Source organism: Juglans regia, chromosome 1, assembly GCF_001411555.2.
Source record: "Juglans regia cultivar Chandler chromosome 1, Walnut 2.0, whole genome shotgun sequence".
Taxonomy (NCBI): Eukaryota; Viridiplantae; Streptophyta; class Magnoliopsida; order Fagales; family Juglandaceae; genus Juglans; species Juglans regia.
Window position 1 is genome coordinate 40753238 of NC_049901.1, and position 22874 is coordinate 40776111.

The 22874-nt window shown below is 34.4% G+C and overlaps 2 protein-coding genes and 1 long non-coding RNA gene across 4 annotated transcripts; 2 read left to right on the plus strand and 1 right to left on the minus strand.

Moving 5' to 3' along the window:
* The first annotated feature begins 3118 nt into the window (after window positions 1–3118).
* Window positions 3119–4956, plus strand: LOC108995578. Its single transcript, XM_018971168.2, has 3 exons — window positions 3119–3172; window positions 4153–4306; window positions 4605–4956. The coding sequence occupies exons 2-3, from the start codon at window positions 4155–4157 to the stop codon at window positions 4753–4755; spliced, it is 303 nt and encodes a 100-aa protein (XP_018826713.2). The 5' UTR covers window positions 3119–3172; window positions 4153–4154; the 3' UTR covers window positions 4756–4956.
* A 3200-nt stretch (window positions 4957–8156) lies between these two features.
* Window positions 8157–11661, plus strand: LOC108995668. Its single transcript, XM_018971275.2, has 5 exons — window positions 8157–8546; window positions 10223–10479; window positions 10665–10755; window positions 11162–11228; window positions 11321–11661. The coding sequence occupies exons 1-5, from the start codon at window positions 8488–8490 to the stop codon at window positions 11372–11374; spliced, it is 528 nt and encodes a 175-aa protein (XP_018826820.1). The 5' UTR covers window positions 8157–8487; the 3' UTR covers window positions 11375–11661.
* A 4440-nt stretch (window positions 11662–16101) lies between these two features.
* LOC108995616 lies at window positions 16102–18421 on the minus strand. Of its 2 annotated transcripts, none has more exons than XR_004797572.1 (3): window positions 18338–18421; window positions 16977–17796; window positions 16102–16366 (listed from the first exon to the last, which is right to left on the minus strand). It is a non-coding gene; the product is annotated as an uncharacterized LOC108995616 (long non-coding RNA). The 2 variants fall into 2 exon arrangements; XR_004797571.1 differs by having other exon boundaries at window positions 16977–17051; window positions 17153–18421.
* Window positions 18422–22874: the final 4453 nt, after the last annotated feature.

Below are 22874 nucleotides of genomic sequence, written 5' to 3' on the forward strand. Positions count from 1 at the left end.
CACGCGGTGCTGTGCTGTGCGCATGGGCGCGCAGTGTTGTGCTGCACGCATGGGCGTGCAGCCCGCTGATGCGCGTGATGCCGCGCGCGGCGCATGGCTGCACGCATAGGCATGCGCATGCTAGCCTCGCTAGCCCGCATGCTGGGCGCCCCGTGAGTGTCATCGCGCGGGCCAAGGCATGCATGCATGCTGGGCGTTCCGTGCGTGTCACCCCACAAGCCAAGGCATGGTTGTGGGCTAGCCAAGGTGCATGTCCCCATCATGACTAGGGCATGTGCGGCATCTCTAGAGGCAACTCGACGTGAGGGTCTAACAGGTAAGCTGCAAGCGGCACAGTTGTGCAGCTCTCCTTAAAATAGTTGTTTCCTCAATCTTGGGCGCTTCAATGTGTGAAGAAAGTGTAAAAGATAACAGGTTACACGTTTAATTAAAAATTAAATATAACTATGTTATTAATTTTAATATAATATAGATAAGAATATCACATCGAGAGTAGCTAAGAATATCCCATGATTCAGAGAGCTCTAGGAATGATGAAGTAGAACTCAGCCAAATTAGAACTTGGTCCAATGGCTTATTCTTTCCTTAATAAGTGAGACATGATAACACTCAGAAAAATTCAGAAAAATATAGTCATAAAAAATAATTAATTAACGACAACATTGATGTTTTTTTTATCTAAAAAAGCATATATAGGATTGGTCGACAGGTTAATATGGAATTTCCATGTGGATATGATTATGGAATTTCTATCTGGATATGATTATGGTAACATCTTGTTGGGTATGATATCTGTTAATAAAAAAGCACATGGACCCACAAGTACTACTCTTTTGAGACTAATGAAGGTATATTTGTTCCAAATCTATAAGAAAAAGAAAATAATGGTAGCAATTAAGCTAGTGAGCAATTAGACTATAAAACTAAATTTGGCAATCTTCTCCTTGGCTCAGTCAAGAAATATGAGCCTAAACCCTCTTCTTCTTGTATTCTTTGATTTAATTCGCTGCAATTAATACTTTGATTAAAAAGAAGCTAGAGAGCATAGGCAATTAATGAATGGAAAATGCTAGTCCTATCGAGAATACTCACCGAGAGTGGGTACCGATTGTACTTTTTTTTAAAAATATTTTTTAATGACTTTGTAAATTTTTTTTTTAATTTTTAAAGGGTTTAAAAGAATGTTTAAAAAAAAAATTACACATTCGGTAAGAATTCTTAATAGACGTAGTAGGATTTTTTATTTATTTATTTATTTGGAAAATATGATTTTTGAACTCCAAACCTCTGTTTTGAAGGCTGTTAGTAATACCAACCAGGCTACCAACCTTTGGCACATAATAGCCCCCTTAATGAATACATATGCATAGGTGTAGTTTTTTTTCCATGAATGTTCAAATTCATGATTTCATATAGACCGAAAGGAAGTGCATTTTTCCATGATAAAATAGTAGATGTCGGACTGACTGTTTGGGTAGACAGTAGTCAAGCAAAAAAACGACTTTCACCAAAGTTGATGACTTTGTATAGAAAAAGGACCCAAAATGGTTCCCAAAAAATGCTTGATTTTTACGGTACTGGTTGTGGAGTATGATGACATTTCCTCCAATTCACAATGAAGTACCAATCAACCTCTCTATAGAAGGAGCATTACGTGTACAGAAATATCTCTTCCTGAATCCATTTTCTCTGTGATCTCAGCAACCCAAAGTGTAACATTTCTTAATGTAAAAGAAAGAGAAGATTATTTACCAAAACTTGGGTCTCTAACCAGTGGCCCCCTTTGGGTTCCTTTTTCTTTTTTTTTTTTTCTTTTTTTTTTTTTTTTTTTTACCACAAAGATCCAATGCTTTTGCTCATTATTGCCTCCCCATTTGACATATAATACAAGGTGGTCTCCAATGATTTTTCAACATCTTACCTCATCCTTGTTTGTTTGGCATGCATGCATGACCATGTTTATTTCATGAGCCCATTATTAATTCTCGCTAGTCATCTTTGCTTATGTACTTCAAGAAGATAAGGTTTAACTTTGGTGATGCTAACCTTGGGTTGATTAACCTCTATATACACTTCATTAGTGGGAATGATGACAGCTGATGTGCCTGTCGTGTTTGGGTTGGAACATCCCCTAAACCACATCTTAACAATACGTAATTGTTTCTAATTCGCCAACAGATTATCTTTTTTTAATTTTTTAGTTTTATATGTCGTATTCAAACAACCGCCCTTGCCTCACTAGCACGTAATCCAAAGTCAAATGGTCTCTATAAAATTAACAACAATACACCCATTGTTTATTCTTATTAGTCATGAAAAAGTAATTAAGATTGTTTGTATGAGATTTTTTAGGCAGTGTAGACCCATATGAGCATTTGATATTGCATGAGTGTCTATCTCTTTTTGAACGGTTCTTCTATATACAATCGGTAGATATAACCGGCATGCAGTCGTCCATGTCACGTCAGATTTAAAATGAATTGTTTACTCTTTCTTTAAACGTACATGTTCTCTCTCATCAGCTCGATCTCTCTCTGCTTAGAGCTCTCTCTCATCAGCTCAAACTCTCTCATCAAGTGTCTCCACGTCAGTTCCGTTTGCACTAGGCGCTCGCAACAAGCGTTTTTCCTTTTTGAATTGGACAATCTAATTTTGACAAGAGAAATGATATTTACAGTCGTTGAGTGTGCAAGAACCGCACAATTTCTTTGAAAAAAGTGAGTAAATACGAGATCTACATGAAAAAAATTAATTTTTTTAATAGTGAATTCTATTATCTTTCAAAGTAATTGTATGACACTTGTGCACTCTACGACTATATGTAGCATTACTCTTATGACAATAAATAAATCCTTGAAGATCTCTATTTTGTATATGATGACCATGGCCCATAGTGTGTTGATTCGACTCGATTAACTAAATTCTCTTATGGGCCTCGGCAACAAACTACATAAGAGATTTGGGCTTTAGGCCTGAATGCTTGAACGTTACCCGTCTTATTATTTTAACCTCGGGTCGTTGTTGTGCTGGGCTGGAACCAGCCCAAAATACTGTTTCACAGCCCAGTGAGCCCACAGACATGTACTACTTTCCATAAACACACTGCGAAGAGGAAGAAGGTCCGGAAAGACATTTTCTTCCGAGCCGAAGTTCGCTTTCGCCAAAACAACAGGTTCTTCCCCTCTATTTGTCTAATGTCACGCTTAGGGTTTTGTAGCACCTTTTGATGAATTTTTGGGTTTCTCTGTTTACGAAATAACTCTTTAATGGTTTCTCTGTCTTATAACTCGGAACTTAGTCTAATCAGCTGTACGAGTAATTTATATGCTAGTTCTTTTGTCAAAGTGTAGATTTGAAGGTGACTGTTTGACTTCAGAATTTAAAATCGAATTGTGGGATTGGGGAAAGATGCTCTTTTGGGGCTCCGTTTCTCTCGACGGAAGATTTTTCAACTTTGTGACTTATGTTTGTTGCTGGTTTTAACCTCTGAATCTATATTATTGGGACCCTTGAACTGATGGAAAATAGAAACTATCTAATACCGTAAGTTTTAAGAACTAAACTAAAAGAAGGTTAGAAATTCTATGCTTAACGACCAAGTACATTCCTGTAATTTTTGAGTAATTGTTTATAACTGTTCATAGATTATCATCAAGGTGATTATTTTTTTATTTACATTCTATGCAGTGTTATAGGCTTTGGAGGGCCTAAAATGTTTGGCCATTTCAGTAGCAGAGAAGTTTTGTCCTGAAATTTTTCCTATACGTAATATATATGTATATGTTTAGATATAGACATCTTTATGACTTAATACAATTGCAAACATCCCACAACATATTCCAAGATCGGTAGTATACACACCCCCTGGACTTGTGCTCTGGTTATCGGTGCATATGAACATCATGCATAATCTCTTGGATTTATATTTGTGTATGAATTCGATTATTCAAGATTGTTACGGTGCTCCCTTTCTTTCGTGTGCCTCGGGAAGAGCTTTTGTTCATTGATGATTTTTAATGTTGGTTGATTGCTTTGACAGATATTGTGGAAATGACCCCCATTCTGTAACTCTATTAAATCACCATATTTTTTGTTTCACACTTTGTAATTTGTCATTATATTTGATGGCATCTTAATTTTGTTCTTCTGTAGCAATGAAGGTACGGTCGGCAGTTAAGAAGATGTGTGAGTTTTGTAAGACGGTTAAACGTCGTGGTCGTGTTTATGTATTATGCACAGCTAATCCTAAACATAAGCAACGACAAGGCATGTCAACATTTTCATATGAAGGCCAGCCTCCTCCTACGTATGCGTTTTTCTTTTATTCCTGGCCCTTTTTTTTTTTTTAATGCACAAATGCATGAGTAATGACAAACTGATAAGTTCATAATGTAAAATTGTTGAAGCCTTGAGTATATTTTGAGGAAATAAATTATAGAACTTTCTTGAGGGACCACCTACTTTGCTTGATGGAAATGAAGCCGCTACCTGTTTGAATTGTTTATCTAGTGAACTACTGCACAAACTCATATAATGCACACCCAGGATACCGAATATTTTCTTGGAACAGCTAGTAATAGACTTGTTGGTTTCAATTTTTTCAGGTCTTTGGATATGAGTACCAAACTGGATAACTTTTCAGGTCACAACTTCAGGGCTGGTCTGGCTTCTCTCACACCAAAAAGGCCGGACTCTTCAATAATGTATGGATGGAGGGTAGGCCTCGCATCCATCCTGTCCAAAAAGGCCAATTAGCATCCGTTCTATGTGGAAGGGCAAGAATGAAATGGGACGGGGACAAAGTTTGATGAGGAACAAATGTTACTGATTTTTGCCTTGTGTAATTTTGTTTCTGTGCTGCTATGCTTATTTTGTCAACTCTTGACCTTATTTTTTATGTTCTGTTCAATCTGATGCTATATTCTACAGCTATAGTTGAAAGGGATGGTTAAAAAATGAATATTCTACAGCTATAGTTGAAAGGGATGGTTAAAAAATGAAGGAAAGAAAGAAAAAAAGAAAGAAAAGAGTAGGAATTGGAGTAAACAAGGTTGCCTGAGATTGCAGATGTCAAATGTTCTCCAAATCTTGGGCAGATCTTTATGAAAGCAACTGAAAAGTTGGGAAAAGTCTCTTTTCTGGAGCTAGAAAAGCTTCTCCTTGAAGCATAATTCAGCACTCTGGCCCTTGTAACTTAAAATATATTGAAGGCATGGCGTAGAGTTGGAATACCATGATCATGGAGAAGAAATACTAGTGGAGATGGGATTTTTTTGTTGCACTTTCTTAGGAGAGAGTAACACCTCGTTTGATTATACAGATGAGATAAAAATTGAAAGTTAAATAAAATATTGTTAGAATATAATCTTTTAATATTATTTTTATTTTTGAATTTGAAAATTTTGAATTTTTTATTATATTTTGTGTAGGAATTTGAAAAAATTATAATGATTAGATGAAATGGGATGAGATAGTTTGTGTAACCAAACAAGACCCAAGAAAAGGTGGCTTCCAAGCTAAGAAATACATCTTTTTTCAAAGCCTAATTTTGCATAGAGAAAACCTGGAGACCAACCGGTCTGGAGGCAAGCCATAACCAGCCCTACAATCTCAATTTGTCATGTCAACATGTTATGTGACTAACTATGCACTTGCCTATACCAGATCTCATCCCTTACCCAAACTCTCCCCAACACCCCACGCCCATCCCATGCATTAGGTTTCAGTGTTTTAGTTTCTACTCTGCTACCCAAATTCTCCCAATCATTCTGACGGCAATGACAAGATAACACAACGGTGACGGAGCTCGACCCGCCCAGCCCTCCCGAATAGATAACACGACGGCACAAACATTTCAAGACATTATTTTCTGTTCAGAGACAGCAAATAGTGTTAAGAAAACTCTCTTTCTAAAGCAAAAGAGATAACAGTAATAGAATAGTCAAAATATGTATACTCCATAATACAAGTGGATTGGGAATCATAACTTTTTTTCAAATACCAAGACCCAAAAGCAAACTGAAACTAAAGCACCTGAACATTTCCTTTTTCACCCTAAAAGTAAAGCACCTGAGCATTTCCTTTTACAAGCCAAGACCCAAAAGCAAACTGAAAGTAAAGCACTTGAACATTTACATGCCAAGGCCCAATAACAAACTGAAAGTAAAGCAATCGGTGTTTACATGCCAAGACCCAGTTTCATTTCCTTTTTCTTTGTTTATACTTTTCAGCCTCAAGCACCTGAACATTGAAAATTGAACATTTGGCACTGTATTTAAACTTACTGATATTTTGAATTACAATCAACTAACTTTTAGAAAACATAAATTAATGGAGCCATATATTAAAAGAACAAAAAAGAGTGCTATTAAATATTGCATGTGTGATTCTCGAAGACCGAAAAAGGAGCCATATGTCTGCTTCTCGAAGACCTTTTTACAAACACTTACTGATATTTTACAAACAATTTCTATTTGCTTCAACAAAGAGTGCTACTACATATTTCTCATAACCTATTCAATTAGAGATAACTATTTACATTTTATAACATATTATTTTTTTGATAAGTAACAGGAAGTGGTGAAAAAAGAGGACTTCCTAGGACAAAAAAAAAAAAAAAAAAATCGAGACTCTACATCCAAATGATGTTTAGGGCATATTCTCCAAGCAAAAGAGATAAAGTGCAAAAATCAAACCATTAGTAGTGGCGATGACAAAATCTCAGAGGAAAAATCAGATTCGAAGGGGAAGGTTGAGTTTCAAACGTATTCCATGTAGTGTGTCATGCAACGGTGAATTGTGCTATTAGAGGAATTAATCAGCTGCTTTCCGTTCTATGATGCTACAGACCCTTCATCTTACGTGTAGTCAGTCTATTGGTGGACTGTTTTTCGCCCAACAACAATAGGCTTGTTGCAAAGCATTTCTCTTTTGCATATTTGTATTTGAGTCGTGCTATACAGAAGTCTCATACTCCTGCACATCATTTAAAAACATATGATTTTATCATTTTACCCTCATATTTTAATGTGGGAGTTATGTTTAGAATTTTTCTTTGTACTTTTATGACGTTTCTATCTTTGCAACAATGCCAAATTTGTGCTATAAGTTATAATGATGGATAATTAGGTTGGTAAGGCAATTGATCGAATCTAAAGACTCTTATTATAAAATTTATTTATCTTATTTTTTTTTTATTATTCTCTCAATATCTCTTAACGTGACATTAAATTATAGGTCTATTAGTAAAATGTAATAAATAGTATCTAATAATTTAATATCACATCATAAGATGATAGGAAAATGATAAAAAAATAATGATGAGTAGCATTACTATTCATCAATTTTTTGCAGCTATTTCATAAAATTATAAAATGTTTTTATATAACTATAATAAAGATAGATGGGGGATGTTATTCATCATTTCACATTATACACTTTACATATTTTAATTTTTTATTTTATTTTATTTTATTTTATTCTTACTAAACTAATTAAATTGTTCTATTTATTATCTATACATCACATATATACTTGTTATGAGAAAAAAGAAAAAAGAAAAACTAAAAAAGAAGCAGTGTGTGGTGTGTGAGATGCGAAGTAGAATTATTCAATAAATTATACCGACCAAAACTCTGTCGTATCAACGGATATAAAGACCTATGTTATCGGTTAGTATTTTTGTCAATATAACAAGTTTTTCGAAATATATTCCGTCCAATATTTAATATATATATTTTATATATAAAGATGGGGGGTTCGATCTTTAATTTTCTTAATAAAAAATTAAAATATTATCAATTGATCCAAATGATATTGACCTTCTAATATTTAATATTAATGTACATATATAACTGTGTATATGTGTATTTATACACAAATATTAAGCTATCGACTATATGGCCCAGCAAGATTTATGATATCTTTGAAACATGCGTTTAGCTTATCTGGTGATGTGACTCAAGGAAAAGCTTTATCCATTTATTAAGAATACTTTGTCTCTTATTAAATAAATAAATATTGACTGCACAAATAACGTACGATTCATAGGAGAAAGATTTAATTATCTTATGTAAATTTAATTATTAAATTCTTTATGCATTATCCTTTGTCAATAAAATAAAATTACAAATTTAAAATAAGGAGACTGCAGTGCACTGTTCTTGTTAGTTGTTACTGTTATTCACTCTATGAGAAAAGCTTCACTCTATTCAAAGTCGGCAACGAAGTCAGTAGAACATGTCAGAGACGGCGGCAACGTTGAAAAGCCCATCAAATTTGGAAATCAAATAACACCCAATTGGTTCTGATAAGGACCCAAGTCCAAGAGGATTCAGCTTTCTTATTTTGCAATCTCTCTCTCTCTGTTTTTTTTTTTTACACTACGGCATTTCAGAACCCTAGAATTCGCTTAGGATTTGCCGTCCGGTGGTGGTTTTCTCGGAATCTATGTGTCGTTGTTAAGTTCTGTTTGAGTTTTTGGCGATTATGGTAATGCAGAATAGCTCGATTGGTGCTTGGATCCGTCACTTCCTTGCTTGCACAGGGTAAGTCCTCGGTTCCGGACCCTAATTCTCGATAATCAGTTTTATTCAAATTTGATTTTGGTTTTGTCGAGTACTTTTCTTGCTTTTGTCGAGTGAATTGATTGCTCTGAAGTTTTGTGTCCAAAAAGTAAGGAAAGTACTTCAGTTAGGGATGTTTCTGCTATTAATGTTTGTTATGGCTTTCACCTTTTTTTTTTTATTTGCCCCTTTTTGGAATGTCCGTTGACTTGCTTGTTCAACTGTTACGTTTATTTTATTTTGTTTATGTCAGCATGTTGTTGTAAATTTCAAACATTGTCGCCATTAATAGCAATCCGATCTCTTTTTCCTTTTGTTCCTTGGAGAGTATTTAAAATTTACCTCAGCAAGGGAATATAAAGTTTCACATCAGTGCACGTATGTAGGGAGTTCATTGCCTCCTCATACCTTTTAAGCTTGTAGACGATTGGCGATTAAGAAATATCTCATCTATAAAATTTTCAGACTTCAAAGTCTATATTTATAAAGATACAAAAAAGCATATGAGCATATAGATTGGATTATATATGGTATTCAAGTATGTGAAAGTTGGCGTGCATGGTGCATGTGAATTGTCAATATGTCAACTCAATTGATAGCAGCTTTGGTAATAGAGATGGTAATGTGTTATTTTTGGAAAATTTATATTCCTGTATTAACCAACCATAAATCCATGAACTAGTAAAAATGGGTTGAAAGAATGGCGCTATTAACTAATACACAAATGGGGACATACGATTCTGGTGGGCTGGGAACACAGAAGGAGAGAAATGCAGCTATTTCCCATGCAAATAAACAATTCGTAAGTCACAATCTTAGCATTCAAGATCTACATGGTAGCCTCTGTCACATGTCATTGAAAATGAGAAGAGACATTAATATTGCAGATATATGTTGCGTGTGTGGGTTAGAAGTACTCTAATATGTCTTCTTTCATTAAGCTTTCCAAATCTGTACCTTTCCACCTGTTGCTGAACCGGCTTGACCCTATCAACTTCACCATCTTACTAGTTGTCCATCTGCTCTCATCTTTCAGTTACTCCCTTTGTGCTTTCTTTCTGTGCCTAAGGCTTCGTTATGTGAAATGGAAATGAAATCAATGAATCAAGGCTGCACCAGGACATCAGCCTTGACATGGAAACAAATTAAGGCTATAGTGTGAATTTATCATCCTGAACAAAATTGATTGACAAGAATCTACTTATAGTGACCCTAGTTGAAGCCAAATTGCATTCAATTTTTATAGGGTATTCAAACAGCTTCTATAAATTATGTCAACGTTAGTGCCCAGACTCTCTAGAAGAAAAATTTCTAGCCATTCTTTTGAGTCTCAAACTATTGGTATCCATTCGTGTCAGGGAAAGATGATGAGAAACTGCACAAGGACCGTGTGCTTTTTGTCTGGTGTCCTTGATAATGTGAAATTGTATTGAGTTTGATGGCCGTTTTGTGACACTGTTGGTACTGCATCTAGCTTCACAACTGTTGAACATGAATTATTTCCCCTAATTGGGAGAAGGAAAGTGAAATAAAATGTTGATGACTACTGCTTATACTGGTTCAAGTGCTGACATGTACTGATCTGGCCTTAATGCTCTGCTATATTGGTTGCTGTTATTTATTGTACATGTGGTTTAACTTGGTTTGTAACAGAACAGTGGTTGCTTTGGATGCTGCTCTAAACCCACACCAATTATTGCTGTTGATGAGCCATCAAAGGGACTGAAAATTCAAGGGCGCATGGTGAGAAAACCTAGTATATCAGATGATTTTTGGAGTACCAGCACATATGATCCAGACAACAGCACCATTCAGTCTCAAAGAAGCATCTCATCTATCAGCACATCAAACCAGACCTTCAATTCTGGCAGTGGGATTGGTAGCACAAGCTGCAATTCTCACTTTGTAAATCATGGCAAGTTCTCTTATGTTATTCTTTATCTCCCGCTTACGTGCTGAGAAAAATATGGTTGTTTTTATATGCTGCGATCTGGAGAATTTTGTTACCTCGTTGTGGTGAGTTGCATTCATGATTATTGGTTTTGTGCAATTCTGGTTTGTGAGACGGAGTCACGTAACATGTTCATTTGTTGATTGTAGGCCTTCTGCTCTGGAATCAAACCAGGCTTCAATGGACTGGAAGTAGCAGGTCCAGGGATCAAACTCAACAAAGTCGGGAACCCCGATTAAGGTGTCTTACGTGTGCCTTTTATGATGAATTCATTGGTTAAAATCCTGCAGTAACCATCCAGAAAGTTAATCGATAAGCATTGCTGTTTCCCATCTACTAAAAGCAAAGCCATCACTTTTTAAATGATTTAAGCAGTGCTCTTTTTTATGGTTTTTAATGACAGATTCCCACTTGGTTTTCAAACTTTTTGAAATGGAATTTATACGTGATCAATGTAAGTGTTATTGTGATTAATTAAGAAGGGAGAAATTATGTGGAGAGTTAATTGTAAACACATATATCTGGCAGAAAATGATTATTATATGATGACTTTGTTTGCTCCCCACTCTATGGGCTAGAATCACTATTATTAATGCCGTTTGACTTGCCAAGAAAAAAATGTCTGTTTGACTTGTGTTTTTTGCAGTTGGAACGAGACCTATGAAAGTTGTCTAGGGACCAAACAGCCTTTCCCCCAGCCCATTCCTCTATCTGTAAGTGTGCTCTGTAATTTGGTAATCTTTCAACTGTTGGAAAATTTTTCTAATTCATTTTGCTGTTTGTGTTTATAAACTTTTATTGATAGGAAATGATAGAGTTTCTGGTAGATGTATGGGAGCAGGAGAGGCTGTATGATTGAGGAAGTGTATTCATATGAAGATCCCCACTCTGAAACTCTTAAGAGTCTTTCGTGTATAGTTGGGACAAACGAGGAACAGAAAGATCGAACAAATTTTTCCATCTCAATTGTAATGCTACGTGCTAATGAAAATATTATCTTCTTTTTCTTAATCTTTATCTTTCTTCCCCTATCTTCTGCATATGCCCTATTGGATATGCCCCCTCTACTATATTTAAACTGAATACAGATGTAAATGTGTAGATATACTGAGACTTGATGCTTTCTTTTCTTTTCGTTTTTCTTCTCCATTGGCTGTTATTTTTATTAGTCAATTTGTTAAACTAAACTGGGTGCATGTATGTGTTGTTATTATCTATCTGCCTGATTGGCCATTCTGTAGTTAAGTGCATGCGCACGCACATACTTACATCAGCACAACCACGGACGTCCACACTCTTGTATCGTGTATGCATTTTTTTTATTTTTTTTATTTGGGTGTATTTCTTTACCTATTTTCTTCCAGTCAAGACTACATAGAGATACTCCACAGAATGAATGTGCTGTGCATGCACCCTCAGAAAGAACATTGCAATGAATATTAGTCTTTGTCAATATTCTATATGGTTGGTTTATGATTCATGTACAAGGACTTTGTTACATATGATCCATGCATGTTAGGTTGGTTTCAATTTTCTGCAAAATATTAGTTTATTTAGTTGGTGGTTGAAACTTTGATGTACTCATCTTTTGTATGCTTTTCCAAATGCTTATGGAGAGCAATCAGAGCATGAAATTCCTGCCATCGAACCACGTGATGTACGTTTAATACTCCAATGGGCAATGGGTATCTAGCGAGGATTTTTGTCATTCAAACGACATTTTAGGTGTCCCAAGCTTCTGACTCAATTGAAATTGTTTAATATTCACTGCTGGGTAGTAAGAGACACGGCTTATGGGCCTTATTTTTCTGATAAAAAGAAGGAAAAAAAGGTGCTATAGGACAGGGCCACACAGAGAGAGAGAGAGAGAGAGAGAGAGAGAGAGATAGATGAATGTTGAACTTGAAAAGCTTGAACATTGAGGTCCCTCTAATAATGGTAATGCCTGATTCAATGAAACATTTAGGTGGTTGGTTGTTGCCAAATTTCCAAAATAATAAAAATGACGCAAAATGTTGGTATTTGTGCCACGCATGTGTCAGCTCAGCTGCTGGGTCTTGAAGATTTGAATGCAAAGAATATTCAATATCGTTCACCAAATGAACTAATTGTCATATGTTCAAAGTCCCCTGAATTCAAAAAAATAAATTTTAAAAAAATGGTAGTGATATTTCTCTATTTGTAGTCATGATTTTCTCCACTTTTTTCTCCCTTTTATCCATTTTCCTCTCTTCCCGAGGGCTGATTTTCTGGTCTCGAAAACAGATAAGCTGTATGACTCAGTACTAAACGGTCCAATATGCATGGAGGCTGTTTAAATGGAATGGACAACCTTGGGAGCTTAACCTGTAGAAAGATCAACGGTTCCAAATTGAATTTTGTTAGCGTTCAGACCATTTTTCTTGGTGTCCTGGCCTTCACCAACACCTGTCAAAGAGATTTATAAAAAGCTAATTTGGGTGATTGGCTAACTTGATTAATTAAAATTAAAGGGTATTGTTATTCTAAATTAAACTTCTACACTACACACGGTTTACATGACATAATTTGATATTTTAAAAGATAAATTTTAAAATTTAAATTTTATAAATAAAATCTTACTATTTAAGTGATATAGATGGTACGCTGATCATGATCTATATACCGATTTACTTGTTAGGTTTATTTTATTATTTTTTTTTTCAATTTTTATCCTAATAGATATGCATGTCAAACTTGAACATGATCTTCTGGATTCTCAGGCCAACATCATTCATTCTTTTAAAAAAGATAAAGGTCTCCAAAATTGTGCATTGGTTTATTTGACACGGTATGAAAAATAGTTAAAATAAAATAGATACACTCCATAGAGACATTCACATGATCGCCATACAATGAATAGTCCAAGTACTACTGCACTACCATACGAAAAATATTAATCCTCAACTTGAATAAAACAGATCAGGCGGAACTACTACTTTTGTTTGCATTCCTGGCCATCCATATAGGATGGACTGTCCTAAATGATCAGTACCATGCATTAAAGATATTATAAAAACAAGAAAAAAATAAAAAAAATTGACCCTAATAAACTATGGACAACGATTTTGCTTTTTAATACCAGGACGTACGTACATGATAATTCATAAATGGACGGTATGATTTTTTAAAATAATATGCTTTTCATACATCCAACCAAGTCATCAAAGACAAAATTAAAAAATACGAGCAGTGAATCTGGGCTAAATATTGCTGGCTTCCTGATCATCTTCTCTCTTTATTTATATATATATATATATATATATATATATATTTATATTGTTATCATTCTTTCTTTTTCCTGCTTAACGGCTATATATATATATATATATATATTTATATAGTTCATGTGATTGCCGTTTCCTGCCATGGTGGATAATGGACCCAATGAATATATACTCTAAAAAAACATAACAATTTTCGATTTACAGGTTTGTCTTCTAGTATATATGTTAACGTTATCGAATGTTACAGGTTTGCATGAGTATTATACACGATCACTAGGATTTGTATAGATCATATGGGAATATATGATCCCCATGATAATGTATTTGGATACTCTTTCTAATTCAATGAAGCTGATCGTCAATTTATCCTAAAAAAAGGAATATTTTAGTGCTTGCGGATTTATTCCCACGCCATGAAATGTGCTCTTAATAAATCAAAGCAAGCTTGGTCAACAAATTTAATTTATATTGATTTCTTTATCCACTAATTGGAAAATAGCTCTAGCGCGCGTGAGCTAGGCTTTTTCTTCGATCCCCGGCCCTTCGTTACGAGTACTGGGAGATTTGAATAATAAATTAACTGATCTTTATCTTGAATTTTATCATTTCTAATTAGACTCATTCGTACGAGAAATATTATTCTTAAGTGACTTGTTATAACGACAATCTCTTGATAGAAAACCATTTAAAATACACCATGCATGTCAAGTACTACTAGTGTGTATACGATCGATGACAATTAATTTGTATACGAAAAATAGTGTAAGCTAGCTTTAGGATGGTGTCAAATGAATCATTAATTACATATCTAAGTGGGATATTAATTGTTTAATCTGTACCTCATACTAAGGCTATGTTTGGATAGTAAGATTAAATTAGATGATTTTAGATAAAATTTGAAAGTTTAAAAAAATATTATTATAACATTATTTTTTAATATTATTATTGTTTTGAAATTTGAAAAAGTTGAATTGTTTATTATATTTTATGTGAAAATTTTAAAAAAATATAATGATAAGATAAGATGAAATTATTTGATCTGTATTCAAACGAGGCCTAAGTGTTAATTATCAAGAATAAGTTTGTCATTCGAAATCCATTAAAGGCCAAAACAAATAGGAGTACATGTACAATACTACGTACGTTAATATTATACGTACATTAACGCTTCTTTACATGATGCACTAATTGATCTATTCTTAATTTCTTTATAATTATTGTTGTTATATATTATTACAGCATAAACTAAAGATCAATGAACTCTATGGGTTTTAATATATGGAATATATATAAATTCTTTTTGTTTTCCCTTAAATATTCAAAATTAGTTGAATCCATTATTATTATTTTCTGATTGGGGAGGAGGGTTTTGAACTCCAGACTTCCATTTTAGAGACTGGGGGTTATGCCACAGGCCAGCTTTGGCAGTTGAATCCATTATTGATTAACAATCTTGATCATTTTTTTCCCTCAATAGGGTAGAGATCACTTCATGTATCTGTCACTACAACAAATACTAGTTTTTGTCAAGAGGAACTATGGTCAGAAAAAATATATTCACAGTGACAAAAAGTAATTTCTCACCAAATTGATCCGTGGCAGCTTGGTGGCATATAACTGGTGAAGTAAGTCTATTTTCCCACCAAAAGTTTAATTCATGACAAAAACTTATCTTTCTCCACGACATTACTGGCGGAAAAAACATACAAAATTTCATGACAAAAAGTATTAGACCTACCCTCAACTTGTGAGAAATAAGTGAATTTCTCATGAAATTCAATGGTGGATAATTGTTTTACCCATTACCATGTTCATGGAAAATGCTTGCATTATGATCTTTTTTCCAAGAAAAATAGTCATGCAATTACAGATTTAATTCATGTCCAGTGTTCATGAGAAATAATCATTTCCAACCAATTACATAGTTAACACTATATTAATTATGTGATTACATTTCATGGCAAAAGACCAATTTTGCAGTAAGCACAAAAACATAGTTGTGAGAAAAAACTTTTTGTTATGACCAAATCTCCTCAATGAAGCCTAATTTGCACGAAGTGATTGGCATGGGAAAAAAAAATTCTGGCAAGCAATATGGATATTTTCCACCAATTTTTTGTAGCAACCTGCTTGTAGAGAAATCTATATTTACCAAAAAGGATTACAATCAAAAGAGTATTTTGCTAATACCATCACTGTATTGAAGCTACAAATTACCAACCATCATAAAATCAATATCATAGCTTTAAGACTAACTCAACCATACAATAAATTACTTTACATTCAAATTGTAAAACCAACACCTGAATAACTTCAACCAAAATATCATAAATATAAATTATATATATCATAATACTTTTACACATTTATCAACTGGATTAACCAGTCAATCAACACCTGCTGATTTACAATATATGTTTGCAAATAGGGGATTATAGGAGGTAAGCCAACTACATCAGTAATGTTCATAAGAAAATCCTCCAACATGTACACATATTTCTTGTTCTAAACATATTACTGCAATAACATGTGTGCTCCAATTCAACTCCATTCATAGTTGGTTGCAAAGCCTCTTAATCCACAAATAATGAAGGGCTCATAGTTACCTGAAAATACCATTTACTAATCTGTATTAGCCATTAGAAAACATATACTAGCTACTAGGACATATGCTTTGCAAATCATATTTAGAAAGATGATATAAACAAGTTCTTTTCTGGTTTACAACCTCTATTTAATAGCCATTGAACAAGATTATAGTAGACTTCAAACTAGAACTCATTGTAATAATTTTGATCATAAAACATTTATACAACACCATATGTTTTCTAGCCATAAATACCCCACCATTTTCCAGATTCATAAACAGCCACCTCTTACTATTTTTACATACTTGCTGCCCTATATATCTCTGTACGTTATTTCCCCCAAGCCCTATTAATTCATGAGTTGTGCCATCTGAAGCAATACATACCTTAAATTTATTCACAGCCTTATCCATTTTGACTGCATCTATCTAAGGTGGCACCATCATTTTTTTATCTCCTCATACTCCAACCAGATCATTTGATATGTTTTTATATTTATACATATACTACCAAATTGTAACAGAACATTACCACCTTCCATGTGCAAACAAAGATGTACTAGCATAACTCATGGACTAAGTTAATTGTGAATAATTAACTTCTCAGCAAATAACTAAAGAACACTTACTCTTGTGCAAGGAAAACAGCAAAACCTTTTGCTCCAATATCTGATTTAATGCAGGTAGGTGCCCTAAAACTTCACCTGCAGAGAATAAGAAGACTATTGTTATTTTAGTATTAAGTTTGAAATAATCAATACACAAAGTCTACAAACCAACTTGGAAGAAAGTATAAGATAATCACCCCTTGATGAGTACTAGAAGTCTTCTGAAACAATAAAATTCTTTCCTAAATTTATATATGCAACCAACCCAGAGTCAAATCCCACACACTTCCTCATGCTCTAGACAAAAGTTTTAAAACCACCATCTTTTTCCTATAACTTGTTCTAACATACCCTACCACAAAATATTTCCACTAAGCCCCATCAAAATATATCCCCTTACAAACTGCCATGGCCTTTGGATTGATACAATCCACAAAAAATGCCCACAAAAAATTCTGCTGTACCCAAATTCAGCAGATGCCTAAGCATCTTGCTGAGTCTCTCTATGAGACTCAGTATTTCCTTCCAACTCAGACATCCTTAAGTTTATCCCTTTCTCACACTCAGAAAATTCTCTCCTCAATCCAGCCATATCACTCATAAGAGAATCTAGTTTACTCTTGTACATTTCTGCACAAGTCTTGTTTCGTTCATTTTCTTCAGCTAGACGAACAAATGCCTTGCTCTTATTCATTGAGGGAGAGGGGTCGGGAATGACCATGTGCCCCATCCCCTAGGCGTACCCAGATCTAAACCCCAAAACATCTTTGAAAACAGCAGCAGCCACTTCATCAACGTCCTCCTCGGGGTCTTTTTCTTTCAATTTCTCCACCATTAGATTCTGAATATGATAATGAAAGAAAATCTAACTTTAGTTTAATGCAGTAAATCATAATCAAAATGAGAGCTTTTCGTCAAGCAAAAGCCACCTTGAATTAATGCTTCTATGTATAATGAATATGGTATGACAGAAAATCATATAGTCCTTGGAAGATTGAAGCAAACTTCAATCTCATTCAATTTCTCCACCATTACATTCTGAATATGATATGAAAGAATATCATACTTGGTTCATGCAGAAAATCATCAAGATGTAATCCATATCATATAGTCCAGCAAGATTGACTAGAAAATGAACATGGTATGAAAGAAAATCAGGAAGTAATATAATTGAATCAAACTACAATCTCTACCATATTTCTCCACCATTAAATTCTAAATATGATATGAAAGAAAATCATTAATTAAATTAATGCAGTAAATAATATATAGAAAATCACACACTAGCTAAATTTATTGGAAATTAATTAAATACGTATAAGGAATATGGTATGAATGAAACCACATAGTCCAGCAAAAATTGTACTACAGTTCAATCTCACATAATTGTTTTCAGTTGTTGCGTTGATAAATTTCCCCTTCAGCCTCGACCAATGTGTTTCTTTGTAGAAAGCGACCATATTTGGTGCCGTCTCCTGCTGTCACACATTGTTAGCAGTTAAGGCTCAAACAACACAGTTTTAGTACTTATATTATACATCAGAAATGGCCGTAACTTCTCTTCCAAAATCCTAACAAAGGATTTCCTTCCGCCTGTATGTTTCACCTTCAGTTTTGAACAATTCGTACTGTTTCTTCGGGACTTTTCCTGAATTATTTTTTGTATAATTAAAGTCTCATTTATTCACTTTACTTAAATGGAAAAGGCATCAAATTAATATTTTGCCACCATTCAACACATAGATAGAAAGCCACAAATAAAGGCAAAGCCACAAAATACAAAGAAATGACTAATACTTGCATACCTTGAATGTTCTGGTAGCCCACCTTTCGCATTGCGATTGCCAAACGACTTTGTCCACCATTTCTGTCCCACCACATAGGGCCTCCTCATGCGAAGCATATTTTAAATATACTTTATGCAATTCATAGTGATAGTGATTGTACTTATCGGAAAGATACGTTATCACCATTTCTTTATGGTTGTCTTTCGTCCAGTCCAATACAAAGTCCGCCTGCAAGTTGAAAATATAAAGAGTACATGTTCTCATCAAACACACAACTGCCTTTCAGTTTTGTAAAGTACTACATGGGAAATTCCAACACATATAATAAAGTCTTACCCTAACACGATCAATTAGCTCTTGCTTCTCCTCCTCAAGTACACAACTCCAACTTGCATGCCTCATGTCGGCATATACTTTAATGATTCAAGTCACTCGACCCATAAAGATTGAGGCATGCTCGCACGATGGACCTCTATGACCATCCTTTATAACTAAAAGAATCTTACCCACCTTCCGGAGGCGGTCAAATTGTATGCCCCATGCAGGCCCTCGGCCCCGTTTCTTAATGGGTGGAACTATATCTTGAAAAACAAGGGGCCAATTTGAATTACTATACTAGTATAACATTTTGGAGCAGTTATGTATAAGCAATCGTACTAATGGCTGCCATACCTGTACTAATATTCCCCTCCCCACCTTGTGCTACATCCATGGACTCTTGTACAGGTTCAACTACTACAGCTTGAGTCGATTCATTTGAAAATGTGGCAGCTGCTACAGCTTGAGTTGATTCATTTGAAAATGTGGCCTCCTTGTCATGTAGATTCCTTCTTGGAGGCAATCCTTGTGCATCTTTCCAGCTACGTGCAGAAGATTCTGCTCTTGAGTGTCCACCTCGCCCCCTCCTTCCCCCTTTTACAGATTGCCACATCCCTCCCTTTAATGGACTTCAAACTACTTTTGAACATGCAACCACCAAAGTAATCAATATCAGACATATTGAAAAAACAATTTACACCAAAAAACTAACTGGCAGTGCCCACTATGTATTGATCCATTTGTTACCTAGACCTTACCATACATTATATTCTATACTTTCGTTTAAGTTAGAAAAAATTCATTGATATGCAAACTTAGTAAAACAGTGTCTAAATGGTGTGACCATAACTCCCCCAAGCCCAAAATAGATAGTCCTGTGACAGGAAAAATAAATATACAGCATTTGATTTCCTTTTACGTGTAACAACAATCAGAATTTTGTTAAGTGGAATGGTTTCTTTGGTACTTAACTAAACAAGCCTTTGAATGATAAAAATATTGAAACTTAAATAAAAAGACAGCATGTAACTGAGACAGCTTGCATAGTTGTTAAATGTAGTTTGAATATGGTTTTCCCACTACTTCACAAGACTTATCACATATAGAGTTTAAACTACATTTAATTTTGAGTGTGCAAACCTCTACTTAAGTCTATGCATAATCATTAAAACATGTGAGAAGGGTACAATTTTACATTCTGAGCCCATCTACACAGATCATTCATTTTGTGAATAAATATACTTATGCATGATGCTTGGTTGTCTCTTTGATGTAATTTGTATTGTCTTCAACTTTATTAAAATTTGATGCCCAAACTCTTCAAACCTAAAGGCTCAAATTCGTGTACAGGTTGTACAATCTTAGTGTATCAGTCATTGACTGTATTTAAGAGCTTTAAAAATAGCCAAGAACCTCTACTGAAATATCAGAATTTAGGAAAACATTTGGAAGACAAGGCTCTAATTAAGCAACATGCAGGACTTTATAAGCCTATATACTTTTAGTCATTTTATACTATGTCTCTTTAGGGTATCCTCTTACATTTTATACAAATGGTTTTCCCACCCACTGACACATCTGTGTTATGTCTCACTTTTTTTTAGAAAACAACACATTTTTAGCAAGTAAAAATCAACCGTGAAGACTTTTCATTGGTTGATATCTACACTTTCCAGCCTCAAATAACAAAAAAGGGTTATTCACAGAACAACTTTGTAGAAGAGTGTGAAAAACAACAATTATAGTTGGGGAAAAATACTGCCAGAAATAAGGTGGAGAAGGACTCCTCGCAGAAGGAAAAAATGTACTTGGTCAACTCTTTGTAGCATGGCACTAAAGGAAAAACTTGAGCCCCAAAACTAATGACAAAATCCTATTGCAAACAGCTTCAATTGAAGGGAAAATAGCAGTGAGAAGGTCTTAACCAAGCTCTTAGAATGAAGAAGAGAACCAGGGAAGCAGCTCACCAACTCCCTCGTTTGTTTTCAGACTGCATGTGGTTCTAATTTCCTCTAGTATTATAGCCAAAACGCTAGCTGTCCAGTATGATAAGTGACTACTTTAGTGAGGTCTGACTACTGGAAATGACCCCTGGCGCCATTTGATATTGCCAAATCTTTTGTTATCCCGCCCCTTCATTTAAACTCCTGCCTGATCTTTACATAGTGAATTAAAGTGATTTTTGGCTCAAATTCTACAACATAGCAGATGTAATCTCTGTTGTACTCCAATTTCTTAAAACAAAAAATCAGCTTGTGGGCACTTCTAATTTATAATTGACTCTGGTGCCTGAACATTTATTTTTATTTGTTTTAAATTGAGAGAAATATCAAAGTGCCCACAACTTTGTATTTAGTTCTTACAAATACAATATATATATATATATATTATACTACTTATTAATTTTTTTAATACATTTCACACCCACAACTTTGTATTTAGTTCTTCCAAATATAAAACCTCATATTTTGCTGCCCACAATAACCCATCTACTCATCAAGAAAGCTTTAATTACATGTAACTTTGTTAAAAAAAGAGACATTTTGGCAATGTTGTTAATTGTAAGATCCTAAGAAGAGTTGTAGTTAATATATGTTAATTGCCTGCATTGCTCTCCAGCAATTATGTCATCCCTCCCCCTGTTATCCATTACTGTTTTTTATCATCATAATTCTATTAATTTGACTTTCAGTTACACGATTCAATCTCATCACCAGTCTTTTACATTGACCCCAGTGAACAAAATACAACACAATAATGAACTATTCACCGCCTAGCTGGAAAATCAAACTACTCCATCATTCAAGCCCAACAAATATCGTGCCTCGACCTTGAATGTAGGTGTTTGAAAATGTTAGCTGTGAGAAACCACTCCATCTGCACACAATATTAAAACCTGATCAGTAACTATTTACTCCCTTTACCTATATATCTTTTCTTTTGATTGCTAAGTACTACAAAATGTTGGACAAAAATTTCTATCTCTTCATCCCTATCATATATATATTGTTATAGGCACACATACATCTCCGTAAGCAAGCCACTAGCTCGATGAAGAGATTTCAGTGATTATGCATGGTGATTTTGTTAAGTGGAATGCTCAACCTATACCTAGCAACTGCATATATAATATATATATAAGATATATATATTTATATATCTAAATCTGTAAATTATGATTTGGCTACAATACTTATCTCTTTCTATTAGTACTTAAAGTTTTCGAGATAGTATTCAATAAGTGGAACTATTTATGATGGGTATGTAGCATTATTACAACCCTACGATCCCATGATCAGTAAGCAACCCAAAACAGGGCCTCATGCCTCAGTCTTGTATGGTTAACCTATTATCCTAACCTCAACAAACAAGGAATCTGATTTCTATGTACAGAATGCTAAACAATTATATTGACTGCATGTAGTTTCCGATATAATACCTTATGAACCAGCATCTCTTACTCCAATATGGGTTGTGCCTACGCTTACATGTCACCCACCTTCCTCTACTCTTAAAATTTAGGTCATGTGCCGTCTGCGAATAACACATAGACACAACATAAGCTACTAGTATACCTTCTGAAAAGACATTTATTGTGTGATCTAAACAACTTAAGTCTTAATATGGGTTGTGAAATAGAAATCATTGATTAAATTCATATAATTTTCAACTCAATCTTTGGGTATGGTTGATTATAAATGCAGCCAATGAATGGATAAAAAAAACCCCAAAACAATGTGAGGGCTAATCCGTCTCTTCTATGCTTTTAATAACATAAAATATATATCAACTCAGTAATGACTACATTATGAAT